The sequence below is a fragment of the Strigops habroptila genome, chromosome 17, assembly GCF_004027225.2.
Source record: "Strigops habroptila isolate Jane chromosome 17, bStrHab1.2.pri, whole genome shotgun sequence".
Classification (NCBI taxonomy): Eukaryota; Metazoa; Chordata; class Aves; order Psittaciformes; family Psittacidae; genus Strigops; species Strigops habroptila.
The window spans coordinates 1355394-1377017 of NC_044293.2; the positions used below are offsets into that span (position 1 = coordinate 1355394).

The following is a 21624-nucleotide window of genomic DNA, read 5'->3' on the forward strand; positions in this document are numbered from 1 at the left end:
GTGAGAATCTCATGATTCAATTCCCACCTGTGCCAAGGCCATTTTACACCAATTTGCTCTGTAGGAAAACATAGAATAAAAGCAATCAAATCTGTGGAAGACTTGTATGTATGTGTTACTGTGCACAGTTTCAGCATTGCCCATGTGAAAAGGGAGTACATATATCAATTTCCATCCCTGCACAGTAAGTATTATAACAGGAAAGCATTGCCTAAAGCCATCATCACCAAGCCCAAATGTTCTACAAGCTTGGTCAGACTCTGGAAAATAATTTGTCAGCTCACTTCTGCAGCTCCATTTTCTCTTATTCTTTTAGTGTTCATGCTTAGAAACTTCCATTAAAAAAAAAAAAAGAAAAAAAAAGAAGAAAAAAAAAGAAAAAAGTATTTTCCTGTAATCACCAGGTGACAAGATACGGTAGTTTAAATCATAGCACTTGATATTGGAAACCTCAAGTCATAAATGACAGACTTGATGAACCTACAAATCTGTCCTTCCTGAAACAAATTTGGGTCTTGAAATCTTAGCATCATTCACCAGAGTCCTATTCCCTGATTTATTAATCAACGAGTCCTTGCCCTGAAGCAGCGTAATGATGTTTTCTCTCTGATGTCTAATTGCCAACTGGAGGGCTGTACAGCCAGTGATATCTTCCACGTCAAGCAGAGCGCCAGCCTTAATCAAAGTCTTTATAATGGCCATATTGCCCTTGAGAACAGCAAGGTGCAAGGGTGTCCAACCCACTTTGTTCTTAGCATTAACATCTGCTTTGCACTCCAGAAGATTGATGACAGTCAAAAAGGAGCCCCTCTGGACTGCAAAATGGAGGGGGGCCCACTCTGACTTCTCAGCGATGTTGGGATCTGCCCCACATCTCAATAACTCACAGACTACTGGCTCATCGCTGTAGCGAGTGGCCAAGTGAAGTGGTGTCCAGTCCATGCTTCCTCTGGCATTCAGTTTGGCATGGCTATCTTTTAGCAGGTGGATGATTTCAATGTGTCCTTTGAAAGAAGCCAAGTGGAGGGGAGTCCAACCTTTGTCTGTCCTCAGCTCCACATTGGCTCCATATTTGATGAGTTTCTCACAGATGAGATACTTCCCCCTCACCACAGCCAGGTGCAGGGCACTGTAATGATTTTGATCCAGGCTGTTGACAGAGGTCCCATTCTTCAGCAAATAATGGACTACCCTGAACTTCCCTCTCTCCACAGCAACGTGAAGTGGCGTTCTATGGTTCTTTTGCTTTTTCTCCAGGTCTGCTCCTTGACTGGCCAGCAGTTTCACCAAGCTGACATGTCCAAAGCAAGCTGCCACATGGAGGGCAGTTTTGCCATCGACCTCCTGGGTGTTGGAGTCAGCCTGGCGAGATAGCAATACTCGAGCCACATTCTCAAAGTTGTTCTGTGAAGCCAAGTGCAAAGGGGTCCACCCATCGTGCTCTTGAGCATTTACCTGGGCCTGATGGTCCAATAAGAGGCGTACAATTCTGTCATCCCCATTCTGAGCAGCAAAGTGAAGAGGTGTCCAACCGTCTTCATCAGGCATATTGATGTCTGCACCATGCTCTATTAGAACTGAGCAGATCTCTGGCAATCTCTTCTGAACAGCCATAATGAGTGGGGTGTAGCCACAAGCCACCCGGCTGTTCACATTGGCTTTACAGCTCAGGAGAAACTTCACCTTTTCCACATTTCCCTGGATCACCATGAGGTGAAGTAATGTGAGGCCATTTTCATCGAGTCTACAGATTTCCTCAGACAGGATGTCCTCTGGACTTTCAATCTCACTGTAAGAAGGTGGGATATGAACCTCCTGATTGTCAGTTTCTACAGGGAGGGAAAACAAAATAGGAGAAAGAGAGTAAGATCAAGTGAAATAGTTGGTGTGCACACGATGGGAGGGAGAACATGTGAATCTTCATAGTATGAAATGAAATAAAAGTCATTTTAGAGATAGAAAATATGAAATGAGGCAAGACCGCTACATGCAGTCTATCAGAAAGCAGAGAGACATTTGGCTTCTCCCTCATGGGAACTATATCTGCTATTTTCTGTATAGTTCATTTTCCTCAGCTTAAAAAGAAAAGTCACTCACATAGAAAACTTTCTTTAGTCACATCCTTATCACTGGAGAGCAAGGAAATAGGCTATTTTTGTAGGCTTCCCCTTCTTTATTTTTGAACTATAAAGGAAGTCCTCTACTTACCACCACTTCTGGTGTCTCGGGGGAAGGTGAACTCTTCTTTGTCACTCTCATTGTCATGAAGGAGAAAAGAAAAAGCCATAAACCAAAGGTGTTTAGATGCATTCTATAATGTTTGCACATCGTTCTTGTTTGCTCCTGCTCTAGAATTTTGTATTATCATTCCAGTGGGTTTTATCCAATGCTGTTATCACATTGAAAACTCAGCCAAGCAAATCATGACACTAACAGGAATGTGGGAGCCTGAAAATTATCACTGGATATCAATCAGATTTTCCTCTTACTCGTTTGCTCACAAACATGCATATATTCTACGTCCTTATTGCAGCATGTGCACACGGCATCATCCCAGCCAGTCATTTTCTTTGTCATACAGAAAACACCCCCACCTCCTCAACCCTCTATACTCAGGCATCTTGTTTCTTGCTGACTATACAACTAGGCAAAACCTCAAAACAGCAATAGTTCACAACTGCTACTTCTTCCTGTATGAAGCTGACTTCTAGGCACAGCTACACTCTAGTAGCTGGGCTAAAATTGCTCCTATCCTGAAACCTGACTTTTTTTCTTAGCCAGAGAAACACAGGGGAGGACTCAGTGGCATTTCCTGAGTGGTACTGGGAAGCCTTCCTTACCTGCTGGTTCCCAGAGATGGCAGGCTTGTGGGACATCTTCCTAACAAGGCGCTCATTCTCTGGATCTACTACAAGGCTTTGTATCAATGATAGTAGCATGTCTGTTTCTACAGGGATATCTACCAGAGCAAAAACATGGTTAGTTGTGCAGACTACCCAGATATTTAGAATCCAGCCAGTACCCAAGGTTGTGGAAGTCTTCCACATACCCTCCACATGGGGAGGAAGGAAAGAGGGAGAAAGAGGATATATTGACAGCAAATATGTACCAAGCATTTCCAAGACCACAGGCAATTTAACTGGCAAAGAGTTATACATGAGTTTATTCCCCACTTGTTGATCCATGCAGCTGACCCCTGGCTAACATGTATCACATCAGCTACCTGTAAAGCTTGGCCTTTGCTTAGGGTCTTGGTCCCAACATCTCTTCATCAAGTCAACCATCTGCTGGCATTCCCCTGGCCAGTCATCGTTGATGGGCTCTAGGCAGGGCCTCTTCCCTGCTGCAACCTTGACTATAATGGCCATCATGTTGGCTCCTGAAAAACAGCAATGTGCACTGGGCTTTTTCTCTGTGCAGACGGCTGTAATAAATATTTAATAAGTGCAAAACATGTAAGAAGTGTTCATATTTACCTGCATAAGGTTTTTTCTGCATAAGTACCTCCCAAATGACAATTCCAAAGCTGCAGGCAATGAGAGATCATGAGCAATTGCTCCCATATGTACCCAAACATAAAGTTCACTTATTGCTTTCATCTTCTGAGAAATGGGAAAACAAGGAAAGAAATTCTTCAGGATGGAAGGATATCATCCCCCACACCAAAAGGACATGATCTTATGAATCATTACATTCATCTCTGATGCCTCAGCAAAAGTGTTGGTGTAGTGAAGCATTTCCTGTGAAAGTCAGGCTCCTGGTGCCTTTTTTTCCACTGTACCACATTGGGTGTTTGAGCTCTTGACTAATGCAAGTTCATGTGTCCACACAAATCCTCCTTTGTTTCTTGTCTTGGGTTGCAGTGTACTGTAGTGACTAAGGAGCTGATGAATTTCCAGAACATGGATATGCAGCTTGTGTAAGAGGGCTGCAAAACGCTTGGGCCAAAGGGAAAAAGTAAAGTTGAAATCTTTTCTCCGCCTGTTAGTGGAGAAATGAAGCTGAATATCAAAGTAGACAAGCAATATTACACTTGTTTTAAAAGCAAAATTAATCTGAGCAGCCACTGCTGTTTGTTCTCTGCTCTCATCTTACTCCTTTTCTATACAAACTTTTACAACCTAACAGGGTATGATAACTTCATTCCCCCTCACTCTCTACCACTGGGGCTTGAGTACCACATGCCACTCCTAGTGTGTTCCCCACCAAGAACGTGATGCAAAGCAGAGAGCCAGAACATGAACAAACAAAATGCAGCAATGTGCCAGTCTCTCTTGCTCTGTGTAAGAGCTAGGAGCCAACCCTGAGTGACCCCTGAACAGCAAGGCAGCCCTTACCTGTATACATCATATTTGATTCCTGGCGGCTTGCTGTTCTGGAGGAACATTTCGGGGGGGATGTAGCTCAAAGTGCCTCTCAAAGCAGAGCTTTCAATATATTGCATTCGGCTCGACTGCTCCATCCATTTTGATAGCCCAAAGTCTGAGATCTGCAAGCAGAAAAAAATGAGGGCCTTCCCTGTAATGTTCACAATCTCACACTCCTTATATCAGCTGAGATATATGTCCATCCTTTGTGACCAGGAATTTGAGGAGGTACCTAGCAGCTGAAACTTAATAAACCCTGACAAAATTGAAGTCAATCCTTTCCACTGAGGGCAGCAGGTCAGCATTTCCTCCTAAGTTGGAGCCTTAAGCTCCCAGATCTGGCACAGATTGTATGATCTTGAGAATACCATGTAATTTGTTTACCAGCTACTTCTTATAAGCCCCACTGGTCAATCTTTCATTGATTGTTCCTGAGAACCTAACTTAGCAGGATTATGGACTATTTTGTCAAAAATAACCTTTCTATTATTTGAGAGGTAACCTGTCCCTACAAACACAGCATTAAGGTCATACCTTGACATGCATATTCCCATCTAGGAGAATGTTCCCTGGTTTTAGATCTAAGTGCAGCAAAGGAGGTGTCATGCTATGCAGGAAATTCATAGCCAAGCCCATCTCATGAATAACCCGGAATTTGAGCTGCCATGACATTTTGTGAGTGGGAAGAATTTTCTCCAAGGACCCTCTTGCCATATATTCCATCACTATCCCTAAAGGGCTTTTGCAGACCCCATAGATAGTGACAATGTGCTGGAATTTGATTTTCTCCATCTTCGTTGCCTCTTCCATTAGACAGTTCATACTGGTCCTGGAAAAGTGAAAAATAGATTTAAAAAAGTGGTACTAAGAAATGGTATCAATCCATTTACAGGCTAATTGCTGTACAGTAGCTTAGTGACATCCAGCCTTTCCAAGTAACCCTTCCTACCCCAAAAAGATTCATTCCTGTTTTCCCCTTGAATTGGTGATAATGCAATCATATTATGATCTTTTGCAGACTAAAATCTAACATAAAAGATGTTATGACTTTTCAAAATAAGCCAAGGATTGCATGGGCAAATTCATCCACTAGGCTCCTAGAGAAAGAGATCAAAACTTCCATCTTAGTCAAGCTCCTTCAGTGATCACAGAAAGCCTTGTCCACTGCAATGAAATTCCCAAGCAATGCTTCCCTGAAAGCATGATGTCAGCAGCAGGCACAGCATGGTGAACCATGTCTTTTTCATACATGTCCACAAGGTAGCCTCAGTGATAGCCTGCACACTACTTGCAGGCAGCCAGGATCCAGTGACACACTAACCTGCTGAGATTGAGTATATGGAGGCTTGCACAGCCAGAGGGCATGCATGCCTTGGCCATTCTTATTCCTATGCCTCTGCCTGCAGCTTTCTGTCTGTGATCATGGTGAATCTGGTCCCAAAAGGAGTCTAGACATGTTTGTCCATTGTTGCCAATTTTGGCAGACTTGTTTCACTAAATCTTTACGTTTCCCAACCTGCTGAACAAGTTGGGGTGCCCAGAGCATGCTGACAGCAGCCAAGCAGTAAAGTGCCAAAACTGCATTCAAAAAGCACACCCTGGGAATGAATCTGAGCTTGCAACAACATTACACCAGGCCACTAATAGCTCTAAACATAGCTCAGGTAAGCAAATCATTCTGCCAGACTTCCTCTAGCAGGCTCCCCATGGTAAGATGTGCCTCTGTACCGTGGAATATCAGGTACTGTCTTTCCCACTGTGGGAGAAAGGCTTAACAAAGGAGACAGTTCAAACTTCCTCTGTCAAGGGAAAGGATGAGCATGGAGAAAGAAGTGACAAGACACATGGTTTTTACAAGCCCACAGACAGGAGTGCTAGGGACTTTTAAAAGCTCCTCTGAAACTCCTGACAGATTCATATGCCATGCACTCAAAGATGTTCTCTGTGAGTGTGTGTGCGTTAGGCAGACTGCACACTAAAGGTCTGCCTCTCACAAATGTGGAAACCTTCTAAAGCCAATAGAAACAACCAGTGAGCAATATCCCCCCAGAGGCACAGGACGACAGGACCAATGCTGGCCCTTTGTACAAGCCTCACAGAAAGGAAGGATTTGGGCAGGTGAGAGAGAGCAAAAAGCAAACTGAAGGTGCAGGTGTGCCACCAGGAGAAAGAGCATGTCTGCATGGTAAGGCAAGTGAGGGAGCTCATCAAAACTAGCTGGAAATTCTCTGTCCCTCAGCTTTAGATCTGGTGATTTTTATGACTAATTTAGTTTGATAGATACCCATGAGTCCCTATGTCCAGTGAAAGCTTCAGAGAAGTTATCAGGCTGCTTTTATCCACATGCCCATATTAAGTTTAAGCTGCCTACTTCAGCCTCCAGTTTTCAACACTAATTGTTCTGAATAGGTGTTCCTTTCCTACTTGCACATGCACACACACATAAGAAAAAGACAGAAACAAAGCAGGACTCCAGATAACTAGTGTTGTTTCCACTCCCTTTGGCCACCAAAAATTTGACTTCCCAGGGAGAAGAAGCCATGTGAAGATCCCCTTCAGAGCTTTAGCACCAAAACGCCATAGATGGCTCTAATAGACAGTTTGAACTGCTGAGCTAGAAGAGACCGCACAGTTACCTCTCCATGCTGGAGTCCTGCAGCAGGTACGGAGAGCATTTCAGAGCATAAACTGTTCTCCACTTCTTGTGCTTCACTTGGTACACGTGCCCAAAGCCTCCACTGGCCACTTTAACCCAGTCTTCTTCAAAATCCGCCTTGTTAAAGACAGTTAAGCTGCCCAGTTGCCGGTCTTTCTCTGGAGTCATGACAGAAAAGGCAGCCTGGCTGTCTGCCTCCTGCTAAGCAGTATCGAAAGAAGAATAAAGGAGTTCTTCCTACTTCTGACTTGCAGAGGGAGGTAGGGAGTTACCTGAAATGAGCCATGTTACCTACTGCCAAGAGGTGGATCCTAAGTGTCATTCTCATTTGGTATGCAGAGGAGCTACATTGCTTAGTTCCAGGCGCTCATCCAGGCTACTGCACAGAGCTTGGCCAGGCTGGGTGTACGTCTAGGTTTCCGTAAGGCTATCCTTCTCTCTCCTATTGAGCACTGCATGGGCAAGAGCTGAAAGAACACAAGATGAAAAATGGTGCAGTGCAAAACCCTTTAGCGTGATGGATGGGATTAGATGGGATTTAGATGGAATTCCTCACCCGAGGCATCAGTATACGCTGGGTGAAAGCAAGGCAGACTGATACTTAAATGAAAGGAATGTCTTGCACAGAGAGAAATCCACAAGGCTCCTGTGCAGCACTGCACATGTGACCTGGATGAAGAAGTGGAAAAAACACCAGAAAGAAAAAGAACAGAGAATACCCCAGAACTAGCATGTGGCGAATGTGAGTGCATAAACCTGAGCAAATAGAACAAACGTGGTGAGCATGAGTGGTTACCTCAGGGGTAAATTGTGCATCAATGCCTGGAAGGGACATTTGAGGAAACAAGAGTGTACTGAAGAGCAGGTCTAAGCAGTTTAACCATGTGACTGCTAGTAACATCAAACATGCTTTGATTTCCTTTATGCCTTCACTCCCCAGCTGTAAAAAAACATAGTTTAATGACACTCTTCTGGGTCTTGTGCCTGTACACCTTTAATGACTTAGCACAGGAACTAGCTCTGTAGGTAAGTCAAAGTCAGCTACAACGTGGTGCTGGTTTCCTTAGCGCTGCTGCAGTACAGATAATAACAATTAGTGTTCCTGAAGGGTACTTGCCATCGAGCCTGGACGTGGAATTTTTAGTTCAGTGTAAGATCTGAAGGGATTCCTGGAGGAAGGCTGATCCAGGAGGAAGGGCGAGCTACCTCTGCCTCGCGTTAGACAGGAGGCGCTGCGGCACCCGCCCATCAGCGCAACGGGGAGGCTGCAGGGAGAGAGGGAAACAGCCCCCGAGGATCCCGCCCGTCCGCAAGGGAGGGGGGATGTCAGGCACTGGGCTCATGCCCCCACCTCAGGGGCGCCTCGCGGGTACCTCAGCCGTCGGAGCGGGGCTGAGGGGGGCGCCTGAGGGAGGCGGGAGAGGGACCCGCCGGGGGACGGGGCGAGCGGGAGCCGGGGCCGCCGGTGAAGGGTCCGCGATCGCCTCGGGGCGGGGGGGAGTCGGTGCTGTAGCTTTAGTAGGAAGTACTGGGGATGGGTCTGCAATCGCCTCGGGACGGGGGGGAGTCGGTGCCGTTGAGTTGGTGGGGAGGGGTCCATAATTGCCTTGGGACGGCCGGGAGTCAGTGCCGTCGCTTGGTGGGGATGGGTCTGCATCGCCTCGGGACGGGCAGGCGTCGGTGCCGTAAGGTTAGAGGGGAGGGTTCAGTGATTGCCTCTGGACGGGCGGGACTCGGTGCCTTAGCCTTGGTGGGGAGGGGTCTGCAATCGTCTCGGGACGGGCGGGATTCGGTGCCGTAGCTTTAGTGGGGAGGGGTCGGTAACCGCTTCGGGACGGGGGGGAGTCAGTGCCGTCGCCGTCGGGGAGATCTGCGAGCGCCTTGGGCCGGGCTGGGCTCTGCGCCGTCCCGGGCAGGTATCGCTGCAGAGGGTGCAGCAGGTCCACGGAGGATGCAGCCTCCGCCGGGAGCGGCCCGGAGCAGCAGTGAGCCCTTCGCCCTCGTCCCTGCGGGGAGCCCCGGAGCCCCGATCCCGTGAGAAAAGCCGAGGGGTGAGTTTTTTCCGGGTGGGAGGTGGGGAGAGGGGCAAACGGCGGGGCCGAGGGTACATACGAGAGGACGGCGGGGCTGTGTGGAGCTCCCTCAGGGGTCGGGAGAGGCTGTGAGGATCTCCCGGCCCCTCTCGGCTCTGACCGCGTCCTTCTGCCGTCGCACCAGCCTGCGGAGCAGCCAGAGGAGGCGTCCGTCGTGTGGCGCTGCGAGGCGAGAGCGAGCGAGAAGAGGAGCGGAGCGGGGGAAGCCCGGGAGGCTGAAGAGCAGGAAAGAAAAGGGCTCTCTGGGCACAGGGACCTCCCTGTCACCGGGGCGTCGCCGGCACCTTTGGGGTGCCCTGGCTGGCTTTGAGCCGGGTGCCCTCCCGTAACCAGGGCTGGGGTCTTTGCTTCTGTTGGCCTTTTGCCACGTTGCCCCATGGGCATGTCGCCTGCCCGGAGGGACGAGCAACCCCGTAAGGAGGGTGAGAGCCACCGTCTCCACAGCCCAGGGTGGAGGGAAGTGGAGCTCCTGAAGATGGGGCGTCGTGCTGCAACCACGACTGCCCGCCGGTAACTCGGGCTCCGTGGGGCTTGTTGGGAGCGCAGAGCCGACGGGGACCGCCCAATAAGGAGGGAAATGCCCTTGCCAGAGGCTTCAGGTCTGGCAAGAGTGCGGGGGAGTGCCCCGCACACTTCAGAGCGCTCAGCTGGCAGCCCGTGTGGGGTGACCGCCCCGCTAGCGGGGTGCGGGTCAGGGTGCCCCTGAATGGGAGAGAAGGAGCCTCCGAGGGCCTTGGGGACCAGGGCTGCCCCCTCCAGCCGCTGCTTTGCACGCCCAGCAGCGTTTGCCCAGGGTGCCGCCTCCGAGCGCACCTCCAGCGCCGGCGGAGCCCCGCTTCGGTGAGAAAAGCCGATTCCCGGGGTGTTTGTGGGCGGCCGGTGGCGCTGCGCAGCGCTCGGTCCGGGGCCGGACCCGCTTGTCTCCGTCCCCCGGCGGAGCAGCGGGGAGGAGCGGGGGCTGCTCGGCCCTGACCGCGTCCTCCAGCCCCTGCAGCGGCTGCCGGCGGAGGAGAAAGCGGAGGTGTCCCTCGGGTGTGGAAGGAGCCGCGGGGCACGAACGAGAGAGGAGAGGAGCGGCAGCGCGGGGAGAAGGGGCGAGAGAAAGGCGCTCCGGGGCAGCGGATGTCCTGCAGCAGCTTCTGTCGCTGCACTTTCCACAGCAATTCAGTGCGGCTGGTACCCAATAAAGCACTTTCTTCAACAGCCTCTTGTCCATTTGGCTACTTTCCTGCCCAAGTCTGCTTTAAGTGATGCAGCACAATTGCACCGTACACACGATTTTAACCCTCAGCAGCCACTGGTATTTTTATTGTGTGTGTTGGTCCTGGCTGGTTGCAAGGGGAAGCTCTGGGATATCCAGTGGTGGTTTCTAGAGACGAGTTTGGTGGTGGGGTGGTGTTGCTGTTGAAGTGGTTCATGCTGGTTCACAGGGCAAGGGGAGAGACGTGCGAGCTTTTAGGGGCAGAGTTGGGGGTATAGGGGTTGAGCAACCAGACTGAGTGGAGGATGGCGAGGTGTGGGTTGACCTGTGCAGCCCAATTCCAGTCTTAGGGACAAACACTTTTTTGCATTCTCATGTTTCTTCCACTATGTGGGTTTTACTAACAGGCAAAGGAAACTTGCTTCCTCTGAAAGCGAGAAAACAGTAACAATGAGTAAAGAAAAAGGAAAAGGGACTCGGTTCCTTAAGCTGTAAAGGTGAGTGGCTGGATTTCCGTCCACATGCCCAATTAATACACTTGGAGTTTGTAATTTTTCCTAGTAGTCCATTCTCCTTGATGGCATGGGTCTAGTCCACAGTGCTTTATTTTACATGGCTCTCATGCACCCTGATTTCCTGTCTGCTTTCCCATTTCTGTGAACAGACTGACTGCAGGTGATTACACATACTGCATTTTAAGCTCTGTTCTCCCTTACATCTGGACCACTACTATAGTTCTTTCTCTGCAGTTGGTGGACTCTCTCACAGAATCATAGAATCAACTAGGTTGGAAAAGACCTTTAAGATCATCATGTCCAACCATTGTCCCAGGACTGCCAAGACCACCACTAAAGTATATCACTGAGGGCCTCATCTACATTTTTTTGTAGACACTTCCAGGGATGGTGATTTCACCACTTCCCTGGGAAGCCTGTTCCATGCAGAAGTAAAGAAAGGAAGAAGAAACATGCTTATAGCTGAGATAGATAGGCTATCTTGCTCCCTGGGTCAGCAGCAAAATCAATTGCTTTTCTGATCATTGTAGCAGCAGTGTGGGATCTGCAGGACTAGTCAGCTGCTCCTGGTTCACAGGCCATGGATTTCTCCAGACTCTGGATAGCATATGTTTTTGGTTTTCTGCCTACGATGCAGCCAAAGGCTTATGAAAGCACTGCCCAAGACAGCAAAGCCAGTAAGGGATCCCAGCAGAATGGGTACCAGCATTGCAGAATCGGGACCTGGAAATAAAGAAGTAATCAAGCAGTGAACAGTGTTAGGGAGGGAGAAGAAAGAGAAGGTGCAACACCCATTCATCTTTATAGCATGCCAATCAGGTATGGCTAAGTTCCTTTCCCCAGAGTAGTCTGAATGGGTAGTGCCTTTTCAAACACTCTGCATTCTTTGCCATAAGATCCCAGCAGTAAATATTCTTTGCACAAACAGGTAAAAACACAGCAAGTTAGGTGACTCTCAGGGATGGTGCCAATGGATTTAAGAAGTCTCTCAAGCTGTTGATGTATCAGGTTCAGCATCACTGCTTTCTAATAGCTGGACAACATCTAATTTACGTTAGCCAGCTGCTGTATTTCACCTATGAACAGAAAGAAAAAAGAAAACACTCCTGACTCATGACCAACCTCATTCTGTACCTCATGTTCCTAAGTTAGAGTTTTGTCCAGTTACTTGTGGATGTTTCTTTCTTGCTGTACCAGGTAACTACCTCTAACTGTGGGGACGCTTCCCTAAGCTCAGTACAGAAAATGACTGCATTGCTCTTCTATTCTAAAAGCTGCAAAACTTACAGAAAATATATTCAAAAGGAGGTCCCTTTACCTCGACTCCTCCCATCTGATCTCACCTCACCTAAAACCCAGTCACTTGATGGAAAGAGTTAGTATCTCTCAATTATTTTAATGACATTCCTCATCCTCAGTCTGCATGTTCCACCAAAACACTATAACATGCAGGAAACTTCTTTTCAGCTGGAGGACATTCTGCCTTATTTTTCTCCTTTCTCCTTTCTAAAGCTTCATTTCCTGCAGAGGATGCATTTGGCTATGTCTCCTGTCTGCAAGTCTATTTGATCTGATACTGATTAACCACCATGTTTGGGATTTAGGAAGGCCAAAACAAAGGTGAGGAGTTGTTGGGATATAATCTAGTCATACAAGATGGCTGTCAAGAAAGTTGTTCAAAGTGTGCTGTTTTTCTTACAGCAGGAAATGTCAAACAGAAACTTTTGCAGAAAAGATGGAAAGAGACAAGAAAAAGTCAAGAGACCCACCTTCCACAGGTTTATATAGAAACCTGTTCTTCATTCTCAAAACTGGGCCCAATGAGATCAGGTTGTGCAGGTTTCCATAGCTGTTCCTGTCACTTGGCTGGAGAAGTGGCTCCAAGCTTTCAGAGCAGTCCTGGGAAAGACATATGAAAAACATCTGAAAGAGTACTTACTGCCAGAGCCTGAGCAGAACCTCCTGCACCAGCGACTGTGCCCAGTCCGTAGCAACCACAGTGCCGACTGGAGCAGGTCTCCTCAGGCTGTCTTTGTCCAGGTTTGCTATCATTCCAAAAAGTGAATTGCCTAATGTTTGGACCAGCCCATATGTAAATGTCTGTTAATCTTCCATATCCCAGACCCAGGAAAATTGAGCCCTTTCACATAATTCTACAACACAAAATTATATAGATCTGCTGAGCCTTTTCCTTGTGAGTCTCCTATAAGGTTGCTACTTGCTTATTTGTTTATATGCTTCTTATGCTGATTACATGTAAAGTGAAAATAAATCACTGTGAGCTCAGTTAGCTTAACTGAGAGTAGAAATTCAGCTGGGGCTATAGGAGACTGGGAATATGCAGGAAATGATTGAGAAAGAACTGTATGAACTGGAAGAAGGTGGAGCTCTATAAGCTATCATCAAGATTCTTTACTGAATCGGCTGTACTTGCTGGAAGCACCCAATCTTTCCACAAGTTCTTTAGCCCAGTGAGAACGGACCTGTCCTACGTACCTGTTCACATCCTGTGATGCCATGCAGACAGACATTAAGCTCACAGTGCAAATAGGCCACTGAGTGATTCAGCATCTGGAACAGCTGGATGGTAAAGCTAGCAGCTCTGGATTTACTGCTCTGTAGTAATTGGATGTGTCTGCATTCAAATGGCAACCTGGCAAGGACAAATGGCAAACAGTTGCAAATTCCATCTCTTCCTGACTAAAAGCAGGGAAGCTCCCCCTGTCCCTGCTGTGGAGGCCATAGTCCTAGAGCAGCAGAATTGTTTCTTGGAGGTTGACTTTGCTGCAGTGATTAAAATGGCTGCTGTAGGGTGGTAGTCATTACTCGACCTAGACAAATTCAGAAGCATTGCAGAGGTGATTTCCTGCTATAGCCAATATGAGCAAATCAGAATGCTCTTTTTATGATGAGATAATGCATAGCATTTCTAATGCAGATTTCACGCCCCAGTGGTTTCACAAATATTAACTAATGAATCCTCTGATTTCCCTTTGCTCAACCCAGACCGGTTAGGCATGAACAGCTGTGAAATGCTGATGGAGAAATGGAGGCCTGTGGGGAACCCTGGCTCCCACCTTTCGACTGCTCTGCTATTAGGCTGTGCTGTCCTCTAGCAGGAGGTGTAAGGAGGATGCTGATATCTGTGACAGCATGGCATGGAGAAGCAGAATGGCTTATTTACATACATCAAAAGGTAAAGGGAGATCTTTTTTCCTGAGGGTTCTTTGTCCTGTCAAGCCCTTGGTACTAATTACAAGACAGTTAAGGGAGCAGAGTAGTCTCAGATTCATTCTTACTGCTTTGAGTTTACTCTGAACTCCAAAGAGATCAGACTGCAGCCATAGGATACAACAGAGAGGATCTTTTAAGGATCAGCCCATTCCCAGCCCAGGCCCAAGGAGAGGTGTGAAGCACAGCTACGTGTCTGACCTGTGGAATAAGCAGCACATGGCTCCTGGTCCCCCTGGGCTGGTGGAAGGTGTCACACAGCACGACCGGATCTGGAGCACGGGCTGGCTGCTGTTACTCTGCACAGCGATTAAAGCCAGGAAAGTCTCTTGGGAAGGCACTGGCCCATTGACCTCAGGGCCTGCTTCTGCAACAGGGTGCAAGCTCATCTGCACAGTGTAGTTCCCCGAGCCACAGACATCATCACTCACAACTGCAAGGCTTTAGGGAAACAGGGAAAAAAAGCTGAGGCCCAGCTAGGCTCCACAGCCTGTTAGGAATAAACCAGCATTAGGGTGAGTTTCTGCAGTGAAACCAAACAGTAAGTTGAAGCAAATGAACAGCATGTAGACCCTGGCATGACAGCCTCCCATGATCAGAACCACCTCCCGCCTCTGCACAGTCAAATCATTTTAAATGAGGGGAACCTGGAATTTCACTGTGTGGGAATATCTACCTTCTTTGCCAGTGCATTTGATCACTTGAGCAACATCAAATGTTCCCACTTGCAAAACTGCATGTAGATTGTTTTTGGGAGGAAAGGCAGAGAGTTGAAGGCTATTGTGAAAAGGAAAACTAGGTCTGAAGGACAGTATTAATATCCACAATGTGAAAAAACTTTTGATGCAATGTCATTGCTGAACGAAGTGTTTCTAAAACCACAGTACAACGTACCCATGTTACTGAGCCCCTGGAGCAATTTGGATATTCCCCCTCTCCTTAAATCACAGTACAAATACACAAGAGCAACTACACTAAGATAATTACCCGTTCAAAATGGCAGCATCTGACTGCAAAACACTCTTCTGATGTGATTCGCTCAGCAGTGCACGGGGCTCCGGATCCAGCAGTGTTAGAACAGTTACTAAGCCTTCAGCTGCTTCTTCCGTTACTTCGCTTGTTCTGACCATCTCCTCTGGCTCTGTGTTCAAGAACAACCTCTCAGATTGTCCAGTGTTTGCAACACTCAGCAAGGAATTTCCCTGTGGCGTAAGTGCTTCCAAACTCTGCGAAGAATACGGGGGGCTCTCTGGGGTTGGAAGGAACTGGATTAGATCTCTGGCTAGAAACCTCTCAGCAGCATTGACAGTTACTTGATTGAAGACAGCTGACTGATTAATAACCATATTTACAAGCTTATTAGCAGAGACAGAAAACGCTTTTGTTGTAGATGGCCCAGGGCTGGAATGACCAGGCTCAAGTCCAGTGTTATCTTCCAGTGATACCTTCTCCAAAGAGTGTCTTGGTGATGCCTGATGTGATGAGGACACAGGTGCCTGAGTGGGCAGCTGGCTAGTGGTGGCTGCATGTCCTTTCACTAACATGTCCTCACTCTTCCCTGTGGATGTAGAGACCACAGTTGATTTGTTCACTCTGGCAATTGCAGGCAGCACCATGGTTGGATCAGATTGGATAGTTGATGTTGGCAGGTGAATCACTTTTTTGTTCGCAAGTGAAGAGGTGCTATAATCATGCTTAGATACAGAGAAAGAAGTCATTGCTAATGGAGACTGTGATGTGGTCTGTGTCAATTTAGGCTGTCTCTTAAGAGCAGTAATAGATCCTGCAGGTACAGATGGTTGCACCGGAGTTAAAAGCACCTTATTGCCAAGAACTGCTGTGGGGGGTTGCCATGTCCTCGTGTTAAACACGGCTGACAGAGACATGATCGTTCCCAAGAGTTTACCAGTTACTGTTTTTCTTGCATGTGTACTGATCTCTGTTGGCTTTGTATTTTCTCCCATGTTGGCCTGTGAGAACAGTTTAGTAGGGGCTTGATGGATTTGATCACGTTGCATGGCTGACGGCAGGGGCACATGTGTAGGGGCAGGTGAAGGTGGGCTAGCAGGAGAGTTGGTATACATCCTTGGATGGGTAATTGTAGCCAGAAGTTTCTCAGAAACTGCTGTTTTCATTTGTAGCTTTGTTGAAAATGGAGTATGCACTGGTGCCATTGGTGGTCTCTCTGTCATTAGAAAGGGCTTAGGTACAATGGGAGTAAATTCCAAACGTTTGGTAAGGTCAGGCTTTATAGAAGTGGTGTGGGTTTGTGCCGCTTTAGTATGCACAGTGACTCCTCCTGAAATGCTACCCACTGCTGAACCTCTGGGACCATTTCCAGCTGGAAGTGTTGAGAGCGCTGATGATGTGCTGGGTAGAAACTGAGCTTGTGATGGTAGCCCTTGAAGTGACTCAGTTCTTAGGAGGCTTTGCAACATGGACTGCAAAGGCGTGATGCCTGTAAACATCTTTAATGGGTTTTTCGTGGTTCCAGCTGAGCCCAAGGTCAAACACTCCGAGCACTGTGGATGGACAGAGGAAGGTGCGGTCACTAAGTCTTGGTGATGTCTGGTAGTTTGCAGCATTAGTTTCTTACTGTGCTGAACCTGATCTACAGTCCCTGTAATAATAATGGGAGGTTGGGCAGGCATTTGAAAATCAGGGCGTCCCTTTGCTGACTGTAAAGCAATTACAGAAAAAGAATGTGGCTTTTCAGCAGTGAAAAATACTTCAGGGGAAATATGGGGGCTATGCTGTGCAGACACGACTACTGGTGGTGCAGTGGAGGTGAAAGGCTCTGCTAACTTACCGTTATGTAAAAGCAAATCAGTTCCCTTGGTCTCTTGGGCATTGAGAGCAGGTACCTGCATTTCTTCAGGCAGCCTGTGGGGATGCGTGGCCTGCACTGTAGTGCTAATCCTCATCCGTGGGTCAAGCAAATGATTTGATGCTGAGGTAACAGCTTGAAACAAACTAGTGGAGGCTGTATAATTAGGGTAAGTTAGCACTGGCTGAGAAGTTACTTTTGTTTTCTCTGTTTGTTGGCTAGATGCAGTGAAGAGACTAGTTTCAGGCGTCAGAGGCTTACTAGTGCGATAAGAAGAACTAGTTTTCATTGGGATATCATGGCTGCTTTCAGGGGTACCCAAATTCAGATCTTGCTTGTTTGTGAACAAGAGGGCAGATTTGTGGCCATCTTCACCCTCAGGAGAGGGCACCAGCTGAAAGTCTGGTCTGTCAGTGGGCAAAAGGATAAATACAGGCTTTATCAGAATTAGGCTGGAAGGACTCAGATATTTTAAGTTTGCAAGGTTCAGTGCTGAAGAATTTGATGCTGCCAGGATTTGCTGAATGGAAAGCAGACCCCCAACACTAGTATTTGGGAGTTGTGTAGGTAGAGGGGAATCTTGCATGGGCTGAAGGCATATCATGCCATTAGTACTCTTAATCAGAAAAGACAAGTATGGGGATGATGGTAGCATTCTAAGTTGATCACCTCTAAAAGCACTGAGGTTTTTGGTAGCTGCATCATGTGACATACTAAACTGCTGCACTGCTGCTGCTTGTGCCAGATATGCTGGCGTCTCACCAGAAACACGGGGCACCACTGGTTCAGGATCTGCTGTTGTTGATTTGGACTGGCTTCCCTGTGCATGGAACGAGGGCAGTTCTGAAGCAAAAAGTGCCATGCTGCCAGCTTGCTGGACCTGGGAAGCTGGAGAGGCAAAGCTGTGAAGAACAGCTTTCTGGTTCCTGTTGTCATGCAGTCCAGAGGGCCTGGGGACTGGGACAGCTTGTGTCACTGGGGGAGAACCAGTTTTACCTAGCTGTGGTGAGAGACTTTTCTTTCTCTTGGAGCCTTCCACTGTGCTCATCTGCAGCATCACAGGGAAGGCTTCCTGAGATACAGCATGGGCAGAAATGCCTTGAACCTGAGACCCAGAACTAGTAGACGTGGATGAAGTTGTTATGTGGAGTCCTTTCTCAGGAGAGCTGGGTATGCCCATTAGCTGCAATCCAGCATAAGTAGGAAAAGATGTATGAGGCGGCTGAAGCCCTGCATGAACAGCATTAGAAGTGCTTACAGGTTGAAGGGCTGCATTCTCAAAGGTAGATGTACCTGGAAAGAGTGCAGATGTTACTCCTTTTGGCTTTTTAGTAGTTTGGGAAAGCTTTAATATGGAAATCCACAACTGGCTTAATGAGAATGAATTAACAGAAGCATGTGGGCTCTCAGGGGATCTGGATTGTTCAGGTTTACTTGTCATGGACTGATGATCAGTACCTCTTTGCAAGACTGGAACTGCAATTTCTTGAGAGCTCCTGCTGGTTTCTTGGGAAACATGTTTAGTGCAGTTGAGAGTCCGGGACAAAGAGAGGGGCTGCTGTCTATCAGTTGTGCTAATGGGCCCTTGAAATGGAGATGGAAGTAAGTCATCATGAACTAGAGCTTCCAGGTGCATCAGTAATGAAGAAGGTACATTGCCTTGTGGGAGTGACTGAAGAGCAGGCAACTGGGTTGAGTGTCCAGAACTATTTATTACAGCTGTTGTTGAGTTTCTGGCTTTACTACCTGCTACCTTTTCTTGCTTTGGAGATAAAATAGGGGAAAACTGAATAGCACTTGTCTGTGTCATTTTGGAATAGACTGCATCAAGGTGTCCTGAAGCTGGCTTTTGTAGGGATGCAGGAGTTGTAACTTCAGCATCCATACCCTGAGTCTTCTTCAGGTATGCAGGTGTCACACCAGCTTTGCTGTCAGGCTGGACTTGTGGTCTTGTGTCTTTTGGCCTTTTGCTAGCGGGAGGCGTTCCGGTTGGTAACCAATCCACCCTTGCACTTTCAGCAGCAATCTTAACTCCGGTGGGAAATGGAGATGTTGCCATGTCTTTTCTTGGAGGATAAAAGTTTACTGTTGAAGTCAGAAGAGATGTTTTAGGACTTAGCACCTCCATCTGCTTGATAACACGAACGGAAGAGACAGCTGTAGACTCAGAAGAGTCTTGATGTGTCTGCCCACCGAGCAACGGCTGGGGCAGCCCAGCACTAGAGCTGGTAGGACTGAAACCAGCCTCAGTAGTATTATCTGATTTTCCTTGCGGTGACCTGTCTGGCTGTTCCAGATGTGGGGTAGCCTGTGACCCTTGTGTGGAGATAGGGATGCTTACGCTACTCAAGAGCTTGCTAGAAAATGCATGTCCATCCTGGCGTTCTAAAGCTGCTGCTTCTGTGAGCCGTTGCTCAGGCTCCTCTAAGTTTCTAACCAACTCCTTGGGCAGCATGGCTGCTCTTTCAGCAGCTGTCTCTGCATGGACAGGAATGAAGTCAGCTGTCACTTCATTGGTTGGATCAACTCCTGGACTCTGAAAATTGAAGGTCACCTCATCTAAGTTATCTTCTGTAGTGGAAAACACTTTGCTGGGCACGAGGATGCTCCCAGCTCTTGGTTGGGCTTCTCCAGGAAAGCTCAGGCCTAATACTTCACTGACATGATGTTCATTCCAGGAGGCACCTAGCAAACAGAAAACAAGCCCTTTGCCTATTCAGTTGTACATGAAATTTTAGCAGCTTGCAGCAGCACTTTGCAACAGGCTGAGCAGGAAGCGGAAAGTTAAGCAGCCACCGGCTTTGTTCAGAACCATACAGAAGGGAGGATGGGCAGCTCTGGCACTGCCATTCTTATAGCCAGCTGTTATAAATCTGATCCTCTGCTGTTTATATTCAGTGTCATATGAAGGATGACACTTCATACTTCTGCCATCCTGATAAAGCATTAACCAGCCAGAGAAGAACTCTTTATCTTAATTGTACAAAGATATCAATGACAGCTGAAAATGCAACGAGAATGAAACCCCTCAGGTTGCCTGAGGACAGGCTAGTAACTCTTGAAGAGCAAAGCAAAATTAATATATACATGAAGGAGCTCACTCACCCGGCTCTCCTTAACCACTCTTCCTCCCCCAATATCCCAGTCCTGATGAGTTTCCTGATGCATATGATGTGACCAGACAGGATAAAGCTGATTTGTTTTGTGGAAGTGATATAGAGCAGACAGAACAAATTAACTTCTCTACTTTTAACTTCTCGTATTAAAAGCAGAGACCTTGTCATTTAAAGAGGCAGACCTGTGGTTTAAAAGGCTATTGTTTTACCCACACATTTTACTTGCTTTCCTGTCTTCACATTCAGAAGGTTGACATTCCCAAGTATGCTTTCCAAACCAAGGACTAGAATATGAATGTACTTTCCTCTCTAAAAACTTTAAGCATTTTCCCTTAGGCATCTGCCAGCAAATTCGTGTATCTAAAAGCTAAAAAGCGATTTCATATTTAAGCTGTTCCCAAAGAAAATGCAGAACAACATGTTACTGCATGGTGAAGAGGGGCACCCACACTTAATGTGATAAACAGCGATGCCTGGAAAAGCATATTCTGAGCAAGGCTTCAGCAGACACGAGTTTGATCCTCAGTTCTGCTATGGACCTACTCTGTGAAAAGTAACCCTATTTTTCCTCTGCTTTCTCCCACCTGAAAGAGACGATATATACTTTGGGGAACAGACTGTCTCTCAGCTCAGATAAATAGCACAGCTCTGTCCTGATTTGGCGCTGCTAATACTCCCACAACACAAACCATTTAAACCAAATCTTGAGCCTTATAGCACACCTGCACAGAGGGAAGCTGTTCCTTCGTCTTGTTGGTGTTACACACCTGAGACTGACAGCACAATATTTAGCATAGTTTTTCTACCTACTGATAACAGAGGAAAAGAAGGCAGAAAGACAGCAATTGAGATTAGGACAAAACACATCACTCACCAGATAAATCCAATAGTCCAGCTGCAATCAGAATAAAGATGGGGAATTTTCCCTGCATCTTGTGAAGCAGCTCTTGATTAATCCCAATAACACTATATTCAGACAGGAAGCGGCTTGCTAAGAAGTCACTGCTGCCTCTTAGCCGTGGGCATTTGCTGTGTTTGTTTTGAGAGGGGAGAGTATTGGGTTACTTTATAAGAGCTTAGGCCAGACAGCAACCAATAATCTGCTAAAAAAAAAAAAAAAGAAGCCTGCACCAATTGGAGTCAATTTTTCACAAAACAAGACAGTGTATTCACATGCATGGCAAAGATGGAAAACGTGATCGAAAATATGAGAAGTTGCCTATGTAAGGCAGCTCTATCTCTGCAGAAAGAGTTAAATTGCTACTTTGAGTACTGTGTGCAGTTCTTCTAGGGACAATAGCAACTGATACGTGAAAGGTTCCATTAAGCAAAACCCGGCTTGTCAGTCAAACCCAAGAAGTATCTTCAGCTTTTAGGCTTTTAAGATGATTTCGACTCTCCTGTAATTTTCTGGTGACACATTACACCTGCTGTTCCCCTCTGACATCCTGCCTCTGCAAACACAAGATTTGGTAACTTTCTTTTCCTGAAGACAGTGCTTGTTGTTTGTCAGGTTTAGAGTGTAATGCCTATTTGGGCTTGAATCCTACACACAGTAGTTGTTACATATTTGCCTGGGCAGGCTGTAACTTAACGGTAGGAGCTTAAAAAAATAAAA

The 21624-nt window shown here is 47.1% G+C and overlaps 1 protein-coding gene across 1 annotated transcript; it reads right to left on the bottom strand.

Annotated features, from left to right (window-relative positions):
• Positions 1-433: 433 nt before the first annotated feature.
• Positions 434-7191, bottom strand: ANKK1 (ankyrin repeat and kinase domain containing 1). Its single transcript, XM_030505442.1, has 8 exons — positions 7004-7191; positions 4902-5196; positions 4338-4489; positions 3477-3526; positions 3224-3379; positions 2841-2959; positions 2209-2254; positions 434-1829 (listed from the first exon to the last, which is right to left on the bottom strand). Exons 1-8 carry the CDS (start codon positions 7189-7191, stop codon positions 481-483), a joined length of 2355 nt encoding a protein of 784 aa, XP_030361302.1. The 3' UTR covers positions 434-480.
• Positions 7192-21624: the final 14433 nt, after the last annotated feature.